General features: G+C 45.0%; 1 protein-coding gene across 1 annotated transcript in view; it reads right to left on the reverse strand.

The window, feature by feature from the left end:
• T265_06860 (hypothetical protein) overlaps positions 1-20,260 on the reverse strand; it is a gene marked incomplete at both ends in the record, with an annotated part of 68,196 nt that overhangs the window by 13,361 nt on the left and 34,575 nt on the right. The window contains 2 exons of the mRNA XM_009172242.1: positions 9,528-9,621; positions 14,511-14,746. Of these exons, the coding sequence (XP_009170506.1) occupies positions 9,528-9,621; positions 14,511-14,746 (330 nt within the window). The remainder of the gene's footprint in view (positions 1-9,527; positions 9,622-14,510; positions 14,747-20,260) is intronic.

The raw sequence follows: 20,260 nt of genomic DNA on the forward strand, positions 1-20,260 counted from the left end.
TGGTTTCTGGACAAGACGCTTTCAAGCCTGTTCCATAGACTTTGGCAATGGCTACGGTTTAATGCACCATGGACCCCCCGATGCATAAACTTTCCGCGACTAGCGCCAGAGGAATCCTTGAACGATCATCTTACATATCGGAAGGGGAATATGGAGACCGACGAGAATATTTTAGAAACCAGCACCAATTTTCCCGAAGACTCGCTTTGTATGTGTTTTCTTCCTATTTTAGATGGGCAATGATCAAGCATACCGTTGGTAGCAGGTTCCGCACTGGTAGACGATTCTTCCTGGGTGGGAGTTAGATTGTTCAGAGGGAATAAAGTCCGCAGGTTCAGTGTCTGCGGGACCGCCGTGTCTGCGTTGAGAAGTGTAGTGTTGATCAAAAGCACGCCAACGAACCAAGAGCGATAGGTGCACTGGTAGATGGTTCTTCTTGGGTGGGAGTTAGATTGTTCAAAGGGAATGAAGTCCTCAGGTTCAGTGTCTGTGGGACTGCCGTGTCTGCGCTGAGAAGTGTAGTGTTGATCGAAAGCACGCCAACGAACCAAGAGCGATAGGAGGAACGCTGTGCTTTTACCGACCCATCCTCCCGGCCACCAATGGCCTACATTTCGTAAATTTTTTGAGCACCATCATGAATACCAGCTATAAATCGGATACGTGTGATAGAGCCATGGCACCTTCCAAATCATCCCCATCATACGGCCTCTTATGGTTGTGTTACCTAGTTACATGTTTTGAATGAAAGAAGCCAAAACAACACGTGCTCTGTCTGAACTTGTGTCGGCACACCTGTGCAAACCGAACGCCTTAACTTTGATGACGCAAAACCGAGGCCTAAATAAACATGCTATTGCAATTGGCACACGGTGTTCTCTGGAAGTAGTCAGTTGAAAATCACCACGGCTTCCCTATCGTATGATATCCTCACGAGATGGCTCAGTGGCTAGAGTGCGAATTCACTGACCGGAAGGTCTGTGGATCGAGCCCGACCGCTGCCTCTCGACTTCTCCTGTCTAGGTCTGGGCAACCTGGCAGTATCCCAGCCTTCGTGCTTCCTTCGGGTAGCATGGCAGCTAGGCACCGAAAAGGTACTACAGCCAGACGATTTTTATTTATCTTTCCATTGACTAATCCAACTTAAACGTGCGAAATACCTTGGTATCATCGTTTCTGTCGCGATGTGGAATGGATGGCTTGATGATTTTTCCAACATCATCATCATAAAACAGCCTTCTCCAAGTACGTATCCACTGCTGATATTTAGCTAGTCTGAATCCAAACGAACAACAATTGTGTGAGCCCACAACGAAGTCGAGGTCGAACCGTGTACACCTGTCTTGACATTTGAAATGAACATTGAGCTGGCAGCCTTTGAGTAAGATATTTCCTCAAAATTCTCCAAGTATTAACGTGATTCCCCTGGAAGGCCTGTAAATTTTTGTCACGGAGGCTAGTCAGGACAGGGTGGTGGGTGTGACATTCAGTCAAGGTCTTGTGGCCATTTGTCGCTAGCCGGTGATCCTGCAGTCGACTGGGAGAGATAGGAACTCTCAGCCAACACGACTATCGGTGATCAAAACTGGTGACCGATACCTTGTAGTGTCATCCGCTCGAAACTGCTCAAGTTTCCGGACTGCTCCACTCACCCATAAAACCTTGTCACCAGGGCAACATGGACCCTCTGTTGTATGAATATGCGGGCAGCGTGTGAGCACCTGGCGAACATGTGAAGAGCTGGCCGTATGCCAACTTACCCCCATATATGAATAGGTTGAATGGACAAACCGTGGGAGGTGGGGTGATAGAAAATAGTATCGAACGCCATTCCACAAAGGTGGGTGTTACGGATGAACTAACGGAACCACTGACCTGAAGATGACGCATACGCGTTCCTTAGTAAGTAAGGTGTACAAGTTTCGTACAGTACCTAATCAACCGTATGAACCATAGTATCTTGTCACAGATGTTACCTTAGACGCTTGGGTTGAAGAGGATAACCTACTTTGTGCCTTAAGAGGACAGCCCATCGTGTTTGTTCATACAATGTTAGCTGCGGAACTGCTCAATGAGCTGTTGGTAGTCAAAACACACGCTTACCGTGTTTCTTCGCCTTCTTTGTGCCGCGCTACTCACAACTAAAACATGTGTAGCTGCCCCGTCAACATTTACCTTCACGCGTAAACAAACTCGAACTGACTGACGGTGATAAACGAAAAGACCTCTCCACTGGGGGTGGATGTCATGACGGTGGAGCGCACGACCTTGGCAAACAAACAAACCGGTAAAGTGACAAGTTGATGCTATGGTAAACAAATCGGTCCACAAAGCCCACGACAGAATGCTGAGTGTGGTTCCGTGCGTACATAGCTGAACACCATGTTGGTCTAGGTTCACTAAAGATTAGCTTCTCGGCCTAGTTGTTGTTGAATGCACCGAGCTCGGCTACGACTGCCTTGGCGGCAAATTTAGACGAAACGAGTCAGCGTAGCAACAATCGACCGATTGTCGAAATTGAGCAGGAAAATCCAGTGAAGAAGAGATAATGTTCTGTCCGATTTAATGACGCACATGTTGGATATATGCACATGCTTGTTGTCAGACCTCAACCTACCGAGTTGCTGTCATCTAATCGGTAGTCTGTACGTAATTTGATAAGATCTCGGGAAGTGCAACAATGTCCGGAATAGTGTACTTCCTGGGACAACGCCTTGATAAGCATACGCCAACAAATCTTCGAGAGGTAACTACCAAGAGGACGAACAATGAAACCAACTTCAGGTGAACGAGACGCCTTGGCACTCCGACAGAAAAGGATAATCTGAGAGAGCATCAAACGTTATTCATATTCACAAACCCAAAGATAAACGTATTCTCTCAGGTGAGAAAGGGGAATCAAACTTAACAGCGGATTGTCATGCAGTACCCAAGCGTTTCGGTCTTGTCGTTTAGTCTCCGAATAGTTCGACTCATGGATACCCTAGCCGTAGTATTTCGATCCATTGGTATTTCAGCCGATAGAAATCCGCCCCCAAACACGAGCCCACAGACTTCGATACATTCATCGTTTGTGGGCTGATTAGTTCAAAACGAACCCTTTTTTCGTCACCCTAAAGGATTCGATGTAGATCATGCAAGCTAGCACATTTACCTCCAAAAGAAAAAAAACAGACTCAGCTGGGTTCCAGATGAGTCTCCCATACAAACCAAATTGATATGCAAATGAGTGTATTTGTCGAAATCAGTCGGGTTCAAGTAGAACATAAAGTTGACGCAAACTAGAGGACTGCGCCTACCTGATGAGCCCCAAGAAGAGCGATACCGGTTGTGGACTGTCGAAGAGTTTTCAGAAACCTTATGAGTAATAAATTACGTCGATAAAACGGTATACAGTTCATTTAAAAACAAGCATTTTCGTGGGTTACCACAAATTCTTTCACCGCCGTTACCTAACCTCATTCAACAACATAATATTTGGACGACTAGGCAACCATTTTTGACTAGTGACCGTTTAGTTTCGCCAGAGGTGGCCCAAATGGTTAGAGCGCGAATTTACTGACCGGAAGGTTTGTGGTTCGAACCCGACCTCTGCCTCTCCACTTTCCCTGTCTAGGCTTGGGCAACCTGGCAGTATCCCAGCCCTCGTGATTCTTTCGTGTGGCATGTCAGCTAGGCACCGAAAGGGTGCTACAGCTGAACGGTTTCCTAGTGACCGTACTTCGACACATTGGAGACCATACAGCTATGGCTCCATACACTCCGGGATTTTTCATCCTGAACCGTTTGTACGGAGCCTACAAAGTTTCTTTTGTTTATGTTGCCCTCTGCAGTGATGCGACAGCTGACTGCAAAAGTAGCAGCGATGCAGACGACTGCACGCAACACGATTCAGCGTGTAATTGAAAGACACGCTGAAGTGAGAATCGAACTGATCCACCAGTGGCTAGATAATTTCAACTACTTTCGGAATTAGGCTACCATAATGGACTGGCAACAGCGACCGAAATTTCTCACCGAATTTCAGGACCCTCCTTGTAGCCACAGAAAATGCATGGAAGGAAAAGACAGGAATTCATGATACGAGGGCTTCTTGAAATCTCTTCCTGTCTGCAGTTCCTTCCTGGATTCAGAAGATGGGTCATGCTCGCTGCAGACAAGGCTGTACTCAGTCGCTCCGTCCAGCGGAAACGCCTTGCTGTTTCAAACTCGAACACATTCCAGCTTTTCGTTATAAACTGTCATTTACGGCACAGGTTTTGGTGACAAAGCGCGGTTCTTACAGATTCTGCTGCTGCTGGTGATGATGATGATGATGATGATGATGATGATGATGATGATGATGATGATGATGATGAGCAGGATGATGATGATGATGATGACGATGATGCCAATGACTAGGAGGAGGAGTAGGATGATGATGTTGATAATGATGATGATGATGAGAATGACGATGATGCTAATTGTGAGGATGATGATGATAATGAGGAGGAGGAGATCACACTGCTTATGATTCAGTGATCAAGATGTGGTTACAGCCTAATAATCAGTGAACACTTTCAGCTGATCAAAACCAACAGCAATAGAAAACACCAGGTACATGAATTTACTGTAATTATGGATATCGCCCCATAGAATATCCTCTGAAATAGTGGGCTGCTATTCGTGGGATTCGTATAATAAATTTTTGTTTCTAAATACACAGCGTTCAGTAAGTTGGTCACATAGACTCTGGTTTTCCGTACACAAAAGTGTTGCGTTGTGACCACACACGTAACGGCTGCGAACGGGCATGCTGATTGGAAGCATCGAAATAGTTGTGGCTAATGTGCCGTGGCGGATACACGCATAAACTCAGTCTAGATAATGTGTCAAGTCTGAATTTCACGGTCAGCGACAGGGGTCAGTCCACATACGGAAGCTGATGCTGTCAGATTCAATCGGGACCAGCGCAAACAGTTCACTAAGGAGAGGAGCACTTTGGTGCACTCTGAAAAGATGTGGAATTCTGCGTTGAACAATCTGTACCAATCGTCATTTAGGAGGTTATGTCATTCTTTTACTGCTAAAGTGACTACTGATTACATTTACCTAATCTTATTAGGATGTTAAATTTCACCCTTGTTCCAGATGAGAACAAGTGAAACAACCGCGTAATTCGACTGTGCACACAACGGGTTATAGGAGGTAACGTCGAATCCACGGGCCAAAGGCTCAGTAGCTGTTGTGGCGTTGGCCTACACGTCTGGTTCGTCCACAGGTCCGGCTATTGCACAGCGAGAATCATGGACAGGATTGTACATTTTGTAAGCCGAGAGGAGGGATGACAGAAACTGAGATCCTTTTTATCCTTTTTATTCTCAACCCTTCATCCAAACAAAAAAACGAAATCCAGGGATTCACCATGGTTGCGTCATTCTCCTGAGGCAGATACTCTCTACCGACTCACAGCACACGGAATTGTAAATCACCAGTTAACAGTTTGATCATTATTCTAACAGTTTACTGTGAATCCGTTGTCATTACTGCATTTTAACGGGGAATAACCCTTACTCAGCTCACTACTGACTTCCCTTATTATTCGAAGAATCACCTTTCAAAAGTGCGCATCTATTTAATGAAACACGGCATTCTGGACTTTACATTATGACTTGTAAAATCCGAAGGTTTATCGAGACAGTTTTTCGGGGCCCTATTGGCCTGAAATACCTGTGGTCTAAGTTCCCACGGGCAGAAGATTTCCTTGCTTGGAATGGACGAATGCCCTGTATGACTGACTACTGTGATGCGGACTTACTGTGCAGACTAATCAAAAGCCCATGCCTTCATGAAACACTGACATGACTGCATACTGGAGGGTCGAGACATCAAGACGAAACCTTCTCGGGTTGTGGACCGAAATGTGTTACGCTATGGTCGTACTAAAGGTGTGTGATTCACAACATTTGCCACACGGCAATGTGCGAGTATAGTCAATCTTGGATGGGTGTCGGAAAGCTGAGAAGATTGAATTTGAAGTAGTATAGGTGAACTTGAAAAACTTTAAAAAAAAACCGAACTGTCGATACCATAAGGACGCGCTGACCCTCTAAGGAAGACTACTGACAAAACTGTGAAAACCAGTTAGTGTCTCAGGCCCCTGCTACATATAGAATCTGTCACAAATCAATCTATTCAGCCGGACTTAAGTGCCTGAAAACCAGTAGTGTGTCTCAGGCCCCTGCTACATATAGAATCTGTCACAAATCAATCTATTCAGCCGGACTTAAGTGCCACATTCCGCAGAAACTTGCCACATTTTTGAAAACTCAAAAATGTATAAAGTCATGTTACCCACCCAATTCATGTCTTCTTGGATGTATATAGTTTTGGTAACCAGGATGGACGTAATCGGTGCTTCGTCCTGTGAATAGCCCTGTAAACAGTTGGTGATGGAAACCCTTACCATACATTTGCACAGGTAAGTTGCTACTCCGTCAGCACACCAGAATGGTTGCTTGCAGTGAGATAGGAAGAGACCGCTAAATGAGCGACTGAGGTAAAATTCATTTGAGAAACGTGAGAAAGCTGTAGTTCAAGAATGTGAACACCAGACAACTCCGTTTTCATCCAGATTTAGATACCTTTAGACAAACGGCTTAGAACCAACTAGACGTAAGATATGAGGTCAGCCTGCCTACTGTCAAAGACTAGATGAATGGATGATTCGAACTGACCAGTAGCCCCGCGGTAAAAATTCTTTGAGCCGCTTCGCCTCGAATCCAGATCCATTTTTGGCACAGATTCGTTTTGACCGATCAACGCTACACGGTGGCTTTTGTGGTTCAACAACTACACATGGAATCGAGCTAGCTAGCCNAGCCATTGTCTTCCCGATGGCTGATGCGTAGGTCAGTTCCTGCTGACTTGAGGTTAATTCTCAATGACAATAGCACTTATCGGTCACATAAAACAGCTCAATTCTAGGCAGTCTATTGGTGAAGTGGCATTTTCAAGAGGTCAAATTTGAGTAGTGCATAAATATCTCGAAATCGAAGTTGTCCGATACCCAAATTCAGATTGACACTCGGAAATAGCGGCCAGGTTTGTGAAACGCAATGCGGTGAAAGCGTACAGATTAAACACTGGTAAGCCAACCAGGTTGACAATGTCCAAGTCTGCCAGAACATCACCGGTTTGCTCCGAATGCGCGTGCTTCAGTTCTGTAAATTGACTTCCACAACACAGCCAGTGTTAGCGCAAGCGATGGATTCGCCCAACGCGTTCAAGGTTGTGCAGACTTAAGAGAGGTTTCTTTTTAGCAAATATACACTAATTTGCAAACTAATTTGGTTCTTTCGAGAGACTCGCCTGGAACCCAGCTGAATCTCTCGTTTATGATGTTCTCAGGCAACTGAATGTGCTGCACAGGCCGCCTCATGTTCCAGTCGCTACGATATTTGAAATATCGCGATACATGTATATCTTTGTAATGTACTATTCATAAGGTTTCTTTTTGTCTTGTCGGTTGTTGCCTATTTTCAACCTGAGACACCCTGTTTGATTAGGTCAGCCATTAATCTAGAAAGCTGTTGCAAGTCCGTTAGCATACGTACGTCCTTTCTTCACTCAGGCTTCATTTGACCATGACAACGACAGAGAATGAACTGGTGTCATGTGCCTTGTCTCATTGTGTACGTGACTAGTTCACGTGCCTGAGTAGTCTAGGACGAAAGAATGAGATGGAGTCCAAGGATCTACTCCTTCTCCGCTGAGGTTTACCTGTCTGAACAGGATAGCCGCGACAGTAACTAGGGCGTTAAACCTCCTTCCACGTATCACGTGTCGCTGACGAAGTTGAATCTGAATGTATGGTTTAGTAGTAACCAAAATTGGCAAAGAAACACGAGGTGAGCTAGGTTTGTAGGAACGAACAATCTCGTACACACGGTTGAGTGGGCTAGACTACATTCGCTCATTACAAGTGCTGCAACTCAAGAGGCGAGGAGTAGCATGTACAAATGAGAAATTTCAACCTGATTTGAACTGAGAAAGAGTTCATTTTAGCCTGAAACACCTGCATACAACCGGCTGGAGGGAGCTGTCATGAGAGGGAGTTCTCTTAGTTTCTTCAATGCTCGAAAATCAGGCATACAACATTAGTAACGCACCAGAAGCCTCTGCGGACGGTGGGCTGCTAATGATGGAATGAAGTGTAGTGTGTGTGCGCATGAACCCTATTGTGGCACCCGATTTGATAACAATGGCCGCTATCGTAGACAACAGCATCACTGTTGAACTTGATCGTCTACACCGGTGAGACTGCAAAAGAGACTAGTTCTATGTATCCACCCATCTATGGCTCTGTGGGCTACACACTTGATGACATCGTCCGCGACTAGTTCAACGGAACCCTCACTTGAATGCTTCAGCCTCAGTCCAACATATTTTCCCCTCCCCCTGTAGGATAACGCCTGTGCGACTTAGTAGTTCCTCTATAACTCTGGATCATTGTAGAAAACTTGTACTTTCCAGTTGTTTATGTTCAGTCGAGCTTCTGGCTTAGGAGTTACATAGTTAGAAACTTCACTGTTTTCTAGCAAAGCCGCACTCCATCAGAAAATTTCGAATCACGCACCAGATCCTGTTTTTCCCCTCTTCTTTTTCAGTTCTCGTTCATTTGCGTGGTTTTCGATTTCTCTATTTGTTGAAAGAGTCGGACATTCGTGCACCTCAAAAAATTGTCAACTTGCTCTGGGTACCCAGACTATCCCGGTATCGGAAAATGAACGTCACGTCCTACTGATCTCGGCAAGGTTACCCCGTTCCAACGGTTGCGAAGTATACATTTTATGGCCGTTGTTTGCTGAATATCAGAACCAGGCTGAGAATTTCAGTCAGACACACAATCCACCTCTGCACCAGCGATCGTCTCCACAAACAGTCTGACCTTCAAATTACGTAAACATGTTTCGGCAACCCACAGCATGGCGATAACATTAAACGGACGTGTTGTGTTGGGTCAGGGAAGAGCATGTGACTCATCGGCCAACCACATGCTGCGACCGCTGAAATCGTGACGATCCAGGGTTTCTTCTGGTTTATCAATTTCGGACGGCTGGTTTCCGCTGGCCCGACATTTCCTTCTTGTCGCGCCCGCATGCTACCAGAGCGAGCTGAAGGATGCGGTCTGACTCATACCACCACCCTTACCCGAGTCTTTGTTTTATTGTATCACGAGCGGACGACTTGCGTGACCTCACGTTTAACACAAGTTGGGTGTGCCACTTTCAGAAGAATGGTCTCGGATACTTTTCACTCAAGTTGGTGGTTTCGCATGATAAATGTAGGTGGGCGAATAAGGTCAAGCTCTTTGGTTCATGGGACTCCTCTAACATAACCATCTTGTGTCTTGGTTGGAAGTAATGATATTTACACCGATGGATCGGTTATCATCTAACAACTGACGACTTTTGTGAACAGAGTCACATAAACGATGCAAGTCTAGAGTGCAGTAAGGAATAAATTGGCCACAGAAACTCACTCACCAACTTTGGCCTGCTTCGACTTGGCGCGTATTCCAAAAATGCGTTCCATATCGTATTCGTTGAATCGGGAAAATCTTGTCCGAATGAGGTAACACTAAAATAGACAGAGATGTGTATAAATACGATGATAAATACAACACAACTACACACTGCTTCGTAGGGACGCTTAGGGGAGGTACTAGTTGTACTCGAATGGTGATCCTAGCGATGCCTTGTGAAAGCAGTGGGACCAAATACAGTTGTGAAATGAATTCGTTATGGAACTTTTGTGTTCCACCGGCCAACCAGGAAGTGATCTGGACCACAGTCCCCCCATTTGTAAGTGAACATTTGGAGAAAGGAGAATGGCCTGTTGAAGCACATGGGCAACTTCAAGGCTTTTCATTCTAGCTACCTCAGTAAGTGATCCTGACGGAGCACACGAGCGGGCCGAAGTCTGATCCAAATAGATGATATTTCCACTAAGTACTGACAACAAACGAGACCTTCTTTTGTAGTCCGGTTTAACTCGACCACTGAGGATATTGACTGTGACCCTCCAGCTACTCTGTGGGTAAAACCGGATGGCTGGCGATCAATCTATAGGTGAGCGGAACTTTCATCTGAGAATTCGTCACTGGAAGAGCCAGTCATTACGGTTTCTGTGATTCAAGGATGACTGGCGGTATATTCTGTTTAAGTGAAAGCTTCATACTACTGTTCAACTGCTCTTGGGAGTTCGACCACCAGCCTGTCCTGTGATTGGTCTAGTCATGTCACCTGACACAATATCCAATTTTTTGACTTCTGGATGCACGCAGAAGAATCCCAATCCAAACGCGAATGCACCAAACTTTAAGAAACAGTGCTTGATGTCAGTGTAGTCGCTAGGTACGTTGAAAAACGCACAAACGATTACAAGAAAAGGGACATATGTACTTGCCCTTCACACTGGACCATTCAGTGGACAGTGGTTATCAAGTTGAACCCAGAAGTGTTTTCATTGTCATCTAATGAGTAACACCATACCAATTTAGATAATACAGAAAACAGTTGCTGGCACCAGCTGTAACCCCAGGTATACGTTTAATCAAACCCGCATTGAGTATTCAAAGAAAAACACGTGCAAGGTTTGTTGTTCCCTTTGTTGTCCCCCAAATAGACCTCACAATAGAATAGTTGACAGGCGAACAGGCCAACAGACAGGTCAGCAGACCCCTATCACTCCTTACCCCTTTTAGACAGTTCCTGTACTCTACAGTTTTATGTGATTGCATCCTGGGAACTTTGTAAAGCCGTCTATTTACTTGTCCTTGTAGAAATTTCGCAGTTGATCACCAGTTAACAAAGATATAGTACACTGACAACCTTTAAGTTCAGTGATTTTTTTCGTACTAATTTACAGCGCGTCTGTTAGGTTAAAAGTCTTCTGTTCTTGAGGAATTTCATGGTTTCGTCTAATACACAAAGTTGGATTTCGGTTACAAACACATACAGAGGCTGTCACTAAAACTCAGTTGAAGTCATTTTGTTCAATCTGCTTTGGTAAATTTTTACATTCTGGAGGTCACGGGCTAATGATTCCATCGATCCGGCAGTCATTCACAATGGTGATAAGATGTTGAACTAATCAGCAGTACCATGAATTTAACACATCACCCACAGTTCTTGTGGGGGCTTACACTGATCGAGTGTCAGGGGTTTACCTTATCCTGGGAAAATCGTACACTATCTGGTCACCCATCCAGTGGGCCATTTAAAACGGGACTACATTTCAAAGTCCTCTGATATCGTGGCTCCTTGTTTTCTTTCTCTTGGTTAATAGTCAGTAAACGTTGGAATGGTCAGAAGGGTTCATCAAACAACCAACAGGCTCATTCAGCTAAATACTGTTTACCTACTGAGTGTGAATGGTGGGATGGGCATATGAATGGCCGAAAGTGCCACACGAGGCCCATCACTCTTCAGGGGGGGGGGAGGGGTTCATGCCAGGTAGAAAGCTTTCGGCGTTCTGAATGGAAATTAGGTGAATATCCAGAAAAGTGAGTGACACGGGCATCTGTTCTAGGTACTCAATGTGAATAAATGGTCGAGCACTTTGTGCAGCGATTCGTACAGACAGCCATGTGCGTCCAGCAAAATGATGAAAATATAGTGCCAATCTGATGGCTCCCAGGGACAAAACGGTATGGCCGTAGGTTGCCATAAAACTAGAATGACGCTTTGAACCAAACAACTGTGAGTCAGATCATTAGGTCAGGCGCAGATGACCAAAAGACCTTTTACTAATTATGGTATGCAGGCATGCAGTACGTTATTCTGTGCCGTCGAAGAGGATATCAAATTAAGTGCATATTTTGCAGAGCAAGTTGTAAGAGAATATGCATATATAGCTGCCAGGCACACAATTTACTGAGTGTCTAAGTAACACGCTACCTCAGACTCGGGCATAATTGACTACTTTCGCTTGGTGGGGACTTTGGGGTCCCACCACAATCTCATATACCAGTCGAGATGGAAATTTGTTCCTTGGGGTTCAGCAAACCGGTGAGGCTAAAACAGATTGGCCGTTCTAGGCAAAATCGCATCACAAGTCGGGCTGAAAATAAGAGAGTACTCAATTTCGAAGTGGAAGTGTGGAAAACAAACAGGATTTTTCATTCAGGTGACCAGCATTCTCAGGTTATTCTAGTTGAATCACTGGTGCCTTTCCCGAGGAATGACAGGTGAGAAAAGGTTAACCCTAGAACCTGCATACTCTGATACCCAAAAAGCTGGTCATGGCTGGTGCCGGCTTAGTGAATAAGGCCGAAGGACGAATGAATCCCAATGACAGTTCTACCCGCCTCCGAATGAAGAAGATCCCGTTAGTTTCGCCCTTCTAACCAACAATATACCCATCGTCCCACGTCATGTGCTTCAGGAGGGGTCCTCGAAAAATTTACGCCTACCGCCTTTCAGGTCGGTTTGCTGGACCCGTGATGAGGTACCTCAAATTAACTGTCTTTCCTTTGGCTTGAGAATTCCTCTCCCTTCGTATTTTTCGTAAACTGCCCTCACTCTCATCGACAACCTATTCACACCATTCAACTGTGCACTTTCAGGCCAACAAGTCAGCCCTCAAAGGGTCGCCTTGTACTTAAACAGTCGAACTGTCGAACTCGTCGATAGCGCACTACCAGTTTCCTCTTCTTGGAGCTCATCAGGCAAGTGTGTCCCTCGAGGTAGCATTGACCTTATGTTCTACCAGAACACAAAATTGCTTTCAATTGGCGAAATATGTCGGCTTGCAAATGAAGTTGGTGTTAACCAAATACTGGCTAAAGGAAATCATAATGAAGAGATTCAGCCTGGCTTCATTTTGGTCCAACGGTAAGACAATATGAAAATGACACGTTCAGTTATTACGAGACGATCCATGGTCCAAGCTTTCTATCAAGCTGAATAACAGGCGTTTTTTGCAATTTCCATCATTGTGTGTTTACTTTGAAATGTGCAAGAGAAACTCCAGCTCCATTACACTTGAATTGTCGATTATTTCACGATTATGAATTGCTAGACACAGTATTTTGAATGTGAACTCAATTGCACTTTCTGCAAACCAAAAGACCAATACTCGTGTATGGAAATCGGACCAGTGACCTCAATTACCAGATGGGAGCTGTGCCCACTGAACTACGACCGAATAAAGTTCGTCTTTTCCTTCTTCACATGCACTTGTGGTCTCATTCAACAGTACAGAAATCATCACTTCACATTGAGGTAGTTCTAGTCAGTTCTAGAGTTAAAAGCGCCCCACTTGAGTGGATCCTTCTGTGGTGTTTGGTCGACTGGTGCTGTTTCCAGGCATATGACGACTGAAAACGGTGTCTGTTTGGCCCGTCGGCATATGGTTCGACATGGTGTAGCTACGGAACTTGAACAACTGGTTTTTCAGTTTGTGATTTCACGACGAATAACTCAACATGGTTGAACCGTTTCTGCAGGCTCCAATTTAGTAGACGTTGACACCATACCAGCGCTCTATGTACAAGCATTGGTAAGCGCTTCTTCAGCTGTTTATGATCACTGGTCGCTCCTATCCGGCACGAACTATAAACGCAGGCGCTATGCAGGCAAATTTAAGAAGGCACGTAATTATGTGGATTCTGACGGTAATATGTTGTTCACATGTTGAAGCGATCAATTCACAGGTCTCGATGGACATGTAGAACTTGTTTTCGGTTCAGGAAGTGGACTACTTCAATAAACAGTTAGTCGAGTTTTTTTCATGAAGGAAACCACTCACAAGGTCTCCGAAAGCTCTTGTGAGTAATTTCCTTCATCACAGAATATCTTGAATATTGTATCATCTGAAAAACGATGCGGCCTTCTTTCAGCACCTTCACAAACGAGGGGTCAACTGAATTTCACGGTGAGTATTCAGAGAAACTCAAATCAGTATGCAAGTGAGTGTACTTGTCGAAGCTAGTAGGTTATCGTTTTACCTTTTAATTGCTTCCACCGCCACTCCGAAAAAAAAATTTTTTCCAGTACGCGGTAGTTAATTTGAATCTGTGCAAGGAACTACAATATCTGCGTAACTGCCGTTATTCTGTGTAAAATTATTTGCTACTAACTGGCTACAGGTATCGGGAAGACGTTGAAACGGACCATGCTCTAATTAGGCGGACCCAAGCTACGACCGTTTTCACCGACCTCTTCGCGGGCTAAAACAGCACCGGAAATTAACTACTGACAGTGCTGCAGTAGCTAAACGGGCTTCACGTTAGAATGTGACCAAAGCGTAGGCCATGCGACTGAAGGGCTTCCAAATACGTAGATGAAAAAATCGGTCTGCAGTTTCTCACACAAGCGACTTTTCTAACATGCCACGAAAAGCAATACTCCCTTCTTTCATTCGGAACCAGCTGAATCGAAAAACTGTACACAGACCTTGGGTGTCAGTGGGTGACGAGAAACGTTCTCGAAGAAAGTTTTCAACGAAAAACCAGGTCAACTTACAGAGGGGTATTCTCGAAGCAGAGTGACTATGGCTTTGGCGCACTCATTTGCACTGGGATGGTCGAACACAGCAATTAAAGCGGATCCATTCAACTGTGTCGTTGTACAGCTTTCCTTGCGTATTAGGAGCTGAACACTGCTACCCAGTGTTCTCGGAACAAGGGAATCGTTGGGATTCAAGGACACTGAGACTGAGGACAGTCTATTGAGTAGAGACACTGTATTCTCGTTAGACACTGAAAACGAAAGAAAATAGTTTAATTAAGCTGGAATACGTTTCAAACAAGAATCAGCAAGTATCAGCTATGGGGAATGCTCTATTAACTTCGTTTTACAAGCTCGTTATTGTGCGAATAAGCATCATTTTGGTCGTTCTTTTTCCTTGATCCAAGTATATTTTACACCAAACAGGGGTGCCACGGACTATTCAGAAAATTCGGCCACGGATAATCTTGAATTGAAGCTCACTCGTTAAAACCACCCTACTTTTTGGACCCGAAATCAGCCATCACAAAGCTAAGAAGTCACCTTGGAAAGCCTCCGCTAATTGCACTTTCGGTTCCATTCACAAGAATTCAGCTACGTAAGGATGCGTGAGCTAAGCTGAGACAAGTTCATGTCTGTCCCATGCACTAGTAGGCTTGACGACAGTCCGAGGTTCCTGATTAAGCATAAATTCGCACATGAACATCAGGTGATCAGATTGTAGCGCAGCCACCTGATAAGTCGCAATTCAGATGAAATGTTTAGTTAGTTATCATTTTTCATGTTTCAGACGGGAGCTGCCACTAGTACCAATTACAGCTGAAAAGATATTCTTTTGTATTCCAGTGTATCTTGCGATTCATGGTGGATTGGAAAACGTTGCCACCGAATTCGTTTCCAATTTCTTGGATGGCGAGAACAACGCCGTGTAACCCAGTTCACCAAATGGATCAGAAGGCGGATTTCGCCCTTTGAGACATTAGTGCTGCCCGAACGGAAAACAGGAATCCATGCCTCCTAAAGTCAAACAGTGAAAAACTGCCGACAAAGGGGACCTCGGATAGTGAGACCCTGGCTTCCAAAGTCAACGGAAATACAGATATGCCAGCAGCCTCCAAACAAGGATTACTAATTATGAGGAAAGATGAAGGAGATACAACCCGTGTGCTTGTCACCGCGGCAACTGAACCGTATTGGGAGTGCTACCTAGCATTCAGTTGGGATATGATGGCGTGTAGGCGTGGCTTCCTCAGTGCTGCGCGTGCTTTATTCTCCGGCGCATATCTAGCCCTTGCACAGTCAAATGCAGACCGCAAGTTACAGTGTGGAGAAAAGAAGTGTCGGAACGGCTGTTTATACTTCGGTGGGTCTCATCCTCATGCCTTCTGGGGTACGGCGTTTGTCCGGGTTCTCCATCCAATCCCTTACGCATGCCAACACATCCCGTGAGACTGAAGGGCATCAAGGTTACCGACGATTTTCACGCTGTTCGTGTTCGGATTTGATGATATTGCATACTGAACAGGTTTCCGTCACCTCCCACTGGCACGCTCAGTCTCTTAATTGTGATATGACTCTGGCCGTGTGGCATTTTAAATGGAACCCGGTTGCTAGACGAAATTCCACCACACCCTTGGGGAACCATCGTTACTTATCCGTTTCGGTGCGTGAAACAGTTGTTAAACCATGGTTACCATCTTCGCGCCTCAGTGAGAAGTGGGTGGGTTTCTCAGTGCATTTTCACCGTATTAGTTGATCCATTAATGGTCACTGCCGTGGCATTGTACGGTTTTTTCGTGCTCGTTTTTCCTCAGCCAAGGACGGCGTCACTGCTTTCCTACATATAAAATTTATTATTGTCTGGAGGAAATGCATTGTTCTCTTCACGCTTCTGTCGCAGAGAACAGCCCAATTTCATCCCCAGACAATAGCGTGTTATAGTGTCCCGAGTAATAAGGCTGCTGTGTGTGCATGTATCCAGCTTTGTCTTGCCCGATAAGGTAAAGTCAGCATTTTTAAAGAACACCTGATGCGATGACGGTTCATTAGCAACTTGCGGATGCAGTTCTAATCATATGTCCTAATAGAATAAGACATCCTACAGCTTTCATAAAGGAAACTACTCACAAGGTTGCTGAAAACCCTTCGACAGCCCACGACCGGTTTTGCCCTTCTTGGAGTTCATAAGGTAGGCGCAGTCCCCAAGTTTCCGTCAACCTTGTGTTCTACTTGAACCCAAATTGCACTGTTTTCGAGAAATACACTCATTTATCATAAACGAGAGATTCATGTGTCTGTTGTGGAAACCGAATTGATTTGCAACTGAGTGTATTTCTCGATCCTACAGCTGTGCTTAATCTTGATTAGGTTAACAATTAAGTGTGCTTTCGACGAAAACCACCAATTGCAAATGATTTTTATTGTCTGATATGTCTGTACAGGACACAGCTTGCGCGTAAAATAACTCTTTGCGTATACTGCATGCGTTTGAGCTACCTTCAAAAACACAGGAAGGATTGAAAGGTGCCTTAATTCTGCGGCACTGGTTATATTGTGACACGTTAAAATAACTGGACACTAAGGAAGCTGGGGAAAATAATGGGTCATAAGTGGAAAAACGGCAAAACAGCGCAAATGCACTTGCAGTGAGGTGCAAAAGTCCTCTGAAAAACAAAAAACTGTATGAGTTACCACACTTAAAATTGCGCAGTTCCATCTTTCTGTCGGTTCCCACAGGTATTCGAATCTGATTCACTCTCCTGATGTTTTTTCGACATTTTTCTCCTTTACTCTCGAATAACTCAGCCTTACTGCACAAGTGACGGAAGGATAGACACAAGCACGCTTTCGCATCCGGTTGCACCTATCACCCGTAAAGTATGCAGACGCAAAGTGCATTTGATTCGGATCCGCCTAACCCAACGAAAAGAAAAACCATTTTTCTACGGTTGAACTATCGATTTGGCTGTGGTACTTCGTCAGCTTGTGGGAATTATTCTGTTAAAGTGTGGCCATTTGGCGCCGATCCTACGCGTTGGAATGAGAATATTGGTATTTTTTTGCATTTTTTGCGCGCTCACGCAGGTGTGAAACAGGACCATACACAGTCAGATTCGCTGGACAGTCCAGCAGCTGAAGTGGCCAACAATTGATGGATCACTTGTGGGAGTGGGCCCGACAATGGGAATCGATGTTTCGGGCTGCGGGCAATAACCTGGCCATGTTTCACCGACTACAGATTGCGAAACATTAGGTGGTCGGTTAATCGGGAATGGACCGCTTCATGGTTTGATCCGTAAGCCGAATCACCTAGTGTTAGCTACTGATTACCTAAATGACTTATTGATTAGAGCACGAACATACTGATCGGAAGGTTCGTGGTTCGAACCAGACCTATGCATCTCAACTTCCGCTGTCTAGAATTAAGAAGTCCGGCGATATCTCAGCCCTCGTGCTTCCTTCCGGTGGCATTGCAGCTACGCACAGAAATAGTGTTATAGCTGTACGGTTTATTTTTTATTCAGTCGTTCGCTATCTTCAAACAGGAGTCTTATTTGTGGTATGGGTTTGATAAGCTGAAATTAACCTTAGAGCACAGGAAAACTTGTTGCAAGCCTTGTGCAACACTTGTGTGATACCCTTCCGGAGAATTCCTGTTATAAGAATCATCATCCTCATCATTGTCAGCTGTAAGAACCGCGTACTCGTCGTACAGCGGTTGTAGCTGCCGCAGTTTCGTCCACCGTTGATTGGGAGGGGGTAGGTAGCTGCGCAATGCAGGTGAGAGATGATAAATTGGTGCACAAATCTAGCACTCTCAGTGGGCTGTCAAGTGGGGGGATTGGGAATGGAGCTATGCAGTGAAGGCAATAGCTTGGATGCACGGGCGCCATTGGGGGCGCGACTGGGCCACGTCTGACAATGTCTCTAACCATTGATGTGGCCCGTCTCGGGGTCCCCATCCAGGAAGACGGCAATGACCAGCGCAGCTGAGTTTGCTGGTAATGGCTTTCACAACTCACTGCCAAGTCATCGTGTGACCGCCTCTGGCTCTCTTCCACCCTTCACGTGGTTGTGCGAAAAGAGCCCTATCGAATACCATTTGTGCAAATTCAGCATTGCTGATCGGGTGTTCCCACCAGATTCGGGCAATGTTCCGAAGACATCGATGGTCAACCACTGAAAGTCTTTATCCTTCCTCAAATGTGGCTTGACCAAAATGTCAGAAAAGTGGAGTTGGGAATTGGAGAGGAAGTGGGATAAACATGAAAAATACATGCTGTAGCGGCCGATTTTTCCAGTTAAGAACGGAAGCAAATTGTCCTCAAACTCGGACAAAACATGGAGCTTTCGCTTGGCAGATCAGCTACAAAGAATGAGTAGTGCTGACCACACAAAAAGACTGATAAGGAAACAAGAGGAAGCGAAAAAACCAAAAGTTTCAATGGCAGAGATGACAAAAAAGGTAACCAACTCTGCAGTGGTGCAAAACATCAACGAAATACCTCCTGAACGCAACGTGAAATAGCACACCGAGCATTTAATTCACAATCTGGAATGCTTCTTGCTTACCATAAAGACACCACAACCCTCGACGGCATTTAAGCAGAAGTCCACTTGACCGGTTAGAGCCGACTAGAGCCAGGACAGTAAAGCTGGAGTGTGCTGGGAAAACCGTATTCAATAGGCTGCGCACCCAACCACCATCTACTCATTTCCAAGCAGACATGTTTTCATCGGTCTGGAAGAATAATTCTGCTACTGGGCCTATGACACGCGACTTCACTCACATAGACACCATCCACAGGAATCGACCCTCAAAAAGACTACTTTTTTTTGGTCCAAATTTGGTCATTCCTCTAGGTAATACTGTAATACTGTACTTGGAAGTTCAGTGAAGCTACATCAGGTGAAGACAGACAGAAAGAACGTCGTCTCTTTCACTTTCTCAGAGTGGGCCATGAGCCTCACGAACACGTGAGCAGTGATGTCAGCTTCCAAAAGTACAGCAGCCTGAAAGCTAGTTTTCAGCAAGGTGTCATGACTTTTTAGTGATTCCTTACGACACTCTATGTCCTACTTAAGCACCAAAATGCACGCATTTGACAAAGTGGAATAAGTTGAAAATTAAGGTGGTGTTCGCGAGGAACTCGAGTGAAGTTCAGCACACTAATTATTGTTATTATTATTGTTACTATTAGTAGTGATCGTGTGTCCCATCGACAAATTGTACCTCGATATCTTGAATATCATTCCAGCTGGGACATGTGGCCATCTCTGTGCAACAGATCCATTCGGAGGTATCACAGGCGAGGGATTTGGTCAACTATCCCACTAGCACCAAAGTGGTTCACATGAGTATAGTTTATCCGGTTTTTGAAAATTCCTCGATAACCCACGATCAGTTTCGCCCTTCTTGGGGCTCATCAAGTAGGTGCAGTCTCCGAGGTTACGTCAACCTTATGTTCTATTTGAAACCAAATTTGACGGAATTGGCGAAATATACCCATTTTCTAGCAAATTTGGTTTTGCGAGAAAGTTACATGGAACCCAGTTGAATCTCTATTTTGGGATCAGGCAGAATATAAGGTTGACGGAAACCCGAGGACTGCCCCTACCTGATGGGCCCAAAAAAAATGCGGGACCGTTCATGAGCAGTCGAAGAATTTTCAGCAAGTTTATTAGTAGTGCATTACGAATATACATGTATCACCCCCATACTCCTCCTCCTCCTCCTCCTCATCATCATCATCATCATCATCATC

This window comes from Opisthorchis viverrini, assembly GCF_000715545.1.
Source record: "Opisthorchis viverrini unplaced genomic scaffold opera_v5_148, whole genome shotgun sequence".
Lineage (NCBI taxonomy): Eukaryota > Metazoa > Platyhelminthes > Trematoda > Opisthorchiida > Opisthorchiidae > Opisthorchis > Opisthorchis viverrini.